Genomic DNA, 4,628 nt, shown 5'->3' with positions numbered 1-4,628 from the left:
CAGGGTGGGAGGGCCAGAGGGAGGGGGAGAAGCAGACTCCCCACTGAGCAGGTAGCCAGATACTGGGCTGGATCTCAGGGCCCTGAGATCATGACCTGAGCTGAAGGCAGATGTTTAAATGGCTGAGCCACCCAGGCACCCCAATGCAACTTTACATTGATTGGAACATGCAAATATTTTACAAAGATATGTAACTGTATAATAAAACAAAAAGACCGAACATTTTCACTTACATGTGGAACATAAGGAATAACATGGAGGACATTAGGAGAAGGAAAGGAAAAGTGAATGGGGGGAATTGGAGGGGGAGATGAATGATGAGTGATTGTGGACACTGAGAAACAAACTGAGGGTTTTAGAAGGGAGGGGGGGTGGGAGGATGGTTGAGCCTGGTGGTGGGTATTGAGGAGGGCATGTATTACATGGAGCACTGGTTGTTATATGTAACAGAATTACTATATAAGGGGCGCCTGGGTGGCTCAGTGGGTTAAGCCTCTGCCTTCGGCTCAGGTCATGATCTCAGGGTCCTGGGATTAAGCCCCCCATCTGGCTCTCTGCTCAGCAGGGAGTCTGCTCCCCCCGCCCCCACTCTCTCTCTGCCTGCCTCTCTGCCTACTTGTGATCTCTGTCTGTCAAATAAATAAATAAATAAAATCTTAAAAAAAAATAGTGTCCATATTTCACTTATTTGTGGAGCATAACAAATACCATGGAGGACAAGGGGTGTTAGAGAGGAGAAGGGAGTTGGGGTAAATTGGAAGGGGAGGTGAATCATGAGAGACTCTGGACTCTGAAAAACAATCTGAGGGGTTTGAAGTGGCGGGGGGTGGGTGGGAGGTCGGGGTACCAGGTGGTGGGTATTATAGAGGGCACGGATTGCATGGAGCACTGGGTGTGGTGAAAAAATAATGAATACTGTTTTTCTGAAAATAAATAAATCAATTTAATAAAAAAATAGTGTCTTTTTTTTTTTAAAGATTTTATTTATTTACCTGACAGATCACAAGTAGGCAGAGAGGCAGGCAGAGAGAGGAAGGGAAGCAGGCCCCCTGCTGAGCAGAGAGTGGGATGTGGGTTCCATCCCAGGACCCTGGGATCATGACCTGAGCCGAAGGCAGAGGCTTTAACCCACTGATCCATCCAGGTGCCCCCCAAAATAGTGTCTTTTTAAACTTGTGGTCTCAAGGTAATGCTAGTCTCTTAGAATGAATTGAGAAATTTTCCTTCCTCTTCTAATTTTTGGAATTGATTCAGAAGAATAGGTATTACCTCTTCTTTAACTGTTTAGTGTAATTCATGAATGAAGTCATCTGGTCCCGGACTTTGTAGGGAATTTTCTGATCACTGAACCCATTTCATTGCTGGTATTAGTCTGTTCATATTTTCTATTTCTTCCTGAATCAGGTTTGGGAGGTTATATGTTTCTAGGAATTTATCCACTTTTTCTAGGTTGTCTAATTTGTTGGTCAATAATTTTTTAAAATATTATCTTACAGTCCGGCGCCTGGGTGGCTTAGTGGGTTAAGCTTCTGCTTTCGGCTCAGGTCAACATCTCAGGGTCCTGGGATGGAGCTCAGCATCAGGCTGTCTGCTCAGTGGGGAGCCTGCTTTCTCCACTCTCTCTCCCTGCCTCTCTGCCTACTTGTGATCTCTGTTTGTCAAATAAATAAATAAAATCTTTAAAAAATATAGTGTCTTACAGTCCTTTGTGTTTATGTGGTGTTATTTTTATTTCTCTTCTTTCATTTCTGATTTTGATTATTGGAATCCTCTCTGTATCTCTCTCTTCCTCTGATGAGTCTCGCTAAACATCTATTAATGTCAATTTTTAAAAAAATGTTCTCCTTGTTTCATTGATCTTTTCTATTGTTTTATATTTCTTTGTTTATATTTTATTTCCATTCTAGTCATCGTTATTTCCTTCCTTGTACTGTTTATTTGAGATTTTTTTTTTTTTTTTTTTTTTTTTTTTTTTTTTTGTTCTTGACATAGGCCTGTATTGCTAAATCTTCCCTCTTAGAACAGCTTTGGTTCATCCCAAAGATTCTGGACAGTTGTGTTTTCATTCTCATTTCTCTCCATGTATTTTTTAAATCTTCTCTTTGATTTCTTGGTTGACTCATCCACTGTTTTATAGCTTGTTATTTAAACTTCATGTATTTGTGTTCTTTTTAGATAGTTGTCTCATAGTTGATTTCTAGTTTCAGGGTGTTGTGGTCAGAAAAGTTGTGTAGCGCCGCCATTTCGTGGATGCCGGGTCAGCGAGAGCATCTGCTGGAGCCGGGAGGGGTGGGGAGTGGGAAGCGGGAAGCGGGAAGACCCATCCCAGGGTGTGTTGATTTGAGCGTCAGCTTTCTAATCCACGATCTCAAAATGCATCGTGATTCCTGTCCATTGGACTATAAGGTTTATGTAGGTAATCTTGGAAACAACGGTAACAAGACTGGATTGGAACGAGCTTTTGGCTATTATGGACCACTTCGAAGTGTGTGGGTTGCTAGAAACCCTCCCGGCTTTGCTTTTGTTGAATTTGAAGATCCCCGAGATGCAGCCGATGCTGTCCGAGAACTAGATGGGAGAACATTATGTGGCTGCCGAGTAAGAGTGGAACTCTCGAATGGTGAAAAGAGAAGTCGAAATCGTGGCCCACCTCCGTCTTGGGGTCGTCGCCCTCGAGATGATTATCGGAGAAGAAGTCCTCCACCTCGCCGCAGATCTCCAAGACGGAGAAGCTTCTCCCGCAGCCGGAGAAGGTCCCTTTCTAGAGATAGGAGGAGAGAGAGATCACTGTCTCGGGAGAGAAATCACAAGCCGTCCCGATCCTTTTCTAGGTCTCGTAGCGGATCTAGATCAAATGAAAGGAAATAGAAGACCAGTTTGCAAGAGGAGTGGTGTACAGGAAATAACTACATTTGATAGGAGTATGTACAGAAAATTCAAGTTTTGTTTGAGACTTCATAAGCTTGGTGCATTTTTAAGATGTTTTAGCTGTTCACATTTGTTTGTCTCTTGGAACAGTGACACATAAAGATGTAATTCTCCATGATTTGAATGGATCATACTAGGCATGTAATATCAAGAATTGTTACTTTACAATGTTCCCTTAAGCAAAATTGAATTTGAAGTTTTGTCTTACATAGACTGATATTAATAAACCTCTTAACTCCTGCCCAGCTAAACCTTGACATTTAATATTACGAGAACAAAACTGGCAAAAATTGAATGAAATCTTTCTATAGCTGGGATAATAGTATGCAACTGTAGTTAAATAAGCAGTCTTTAAAAGCTGGTGTGAACACAAGCCAGCAATAAAAGTTAAGCTGCACTATTAAACTAGACTAGAGGTTTAAAAAAAAAAAAAAGAATCCAACTAGTCTTGGTACTGGGCAGGGTGTCCAGTTGGTATAGAATTGGAAGTTTCAAGAAAGTTAGTTTACCTTTGTTTTAGGTCATACGTTCCTTATGTGTTTGTTATATATGAAAACATGGCTCTTTGTAACATTCTCTATTTGGTAATTTGAAACTATTAAAGATACCAGTGTTCTGCCAGTTTAAGGGTACATTGTAGAGCTGAACTTTGAGTTACTGGGAAGATTTTTTTTTTTCATGCTGTCATTTGTAATATGTTTGTGAGAATCCTTGGGATTAAAGTTTTGGTTACAAATTGTTGTTTAACCTGAAAGCCTGTTTTTCCTTGCAAAACTAAAATCTGAGAGCTTGGTATCAAGTCCACGTATAACATTCCTATTGGAAACCATACTTATATTTTCTTTAAAGTGCTTTTGAATTAATAAAATATTAGCATAATTGTGTAAAAAAAAAGAAAAGTTGTGTAGCATGACTTAAATTTTTTTTAATATGTTGAAACTTGTTTGTGGCCTAACATGTTCTATTCAGGGAAGTGTTCCATGGAGACTTAAAAAGAATATGTATTCTACTGTTTTGGATGCAGGCTTCTGTATATATCCATTAAGTCCCTCTGGTCCAGTGCATCATCAAAACCACAGTTTCCTTGTTGATTGTCTGGATGATCTATTTATAGATGTCAGTAGGGTGTTCAAGTCCCCTGCGAATATTGTAGTCCTTTTGGTTATTTCCTTCATTGTGTTAATATCTGGTGCTCCCCTGCTGGGTGCATAGAAATTGTGTACAATTGCTATATCTTCTTGATGGAGTGTTTTCTCTATGATACGTATGTCCTTCTTTGTCTTTTTTTTTTAAATTTTTTATTTCTTTTCAGCGTAACAATATTCATTGTTTTTGCACCACACCCAGTGCTCCATGCAATCCGTGCCCTCTCCAATACCCACCACCTGGTTCCCCCAACCTCCCACCTCCTGCCCCTTCAAAGCCCTCAGATTGTTTTTCAGAGTCCATAGTCTCTCATGCTTCACCTCCCCTTCCAAATTCCTCAACACCCTTCTCCTCTTCATCTCCCCTTGTCCTCCATGCTATTTGTTATGCTCCACAAGTAAGTGAAACCATATGATAATTGACTCTCTCTGCTTAATTCACTCAGCATCATCTCTTCCAGTCCCGTCCATGTTGCCACAAAAGTTGGGTATTCATCTTTTCTGATGGAAGCATCAGAATACTCCATAGTGTATATGGACCACATTTTCCTTATC

The 4,628-nt window shown here is 40.5% G+C and overlaps 1 protein-coding gene across 1 annotated transcript; it reads left to right on the top strand.

The window, feature by feature from the left end:
* The first annotated feature begins 2,232 nt into the window (after positions 1–2,232).
* LOC122900755 (serine/arginine-rich splicing factor 3-like) lies at positions 2,233–3,140 on the top strand. The gene has a single exon (XM_044239690.1). The coding sequence runs from the start codon at positions 2,251–2,253 to the stop codon at positions 2,866–2,868; it is 618 nt and encodes a 205-aa protein (XP_044095625.1). The 5' UTR covers positions 2,233–2,250; the 3' UTR covers positions 2,869–3,140.
* The last annotated feature ends 1,488 nt before the right edge of the window (positions 3,141–4,628 follow it).

The sequence above is a fragment of the Neovison vison genome, chromosome 1 (genome assembly GCF_020171115.1).
Source record: "Neovison vison isolate M4711 chromosome 1, ASM_NN_V1, whole genome shotgun sequence".
In the NCBI taxonomy this organism is placed as follows: domain Eukaryota; kingdom Metazoa; phylum Chordata; class Mammalia; order Carnivora; family Mustelidae; genus Neogale; species Neogale vison.
Note: the sequence above shows the minus strand (reverse complement) of the source record. Positions and strands in the feature narration are given on the sequence as shown.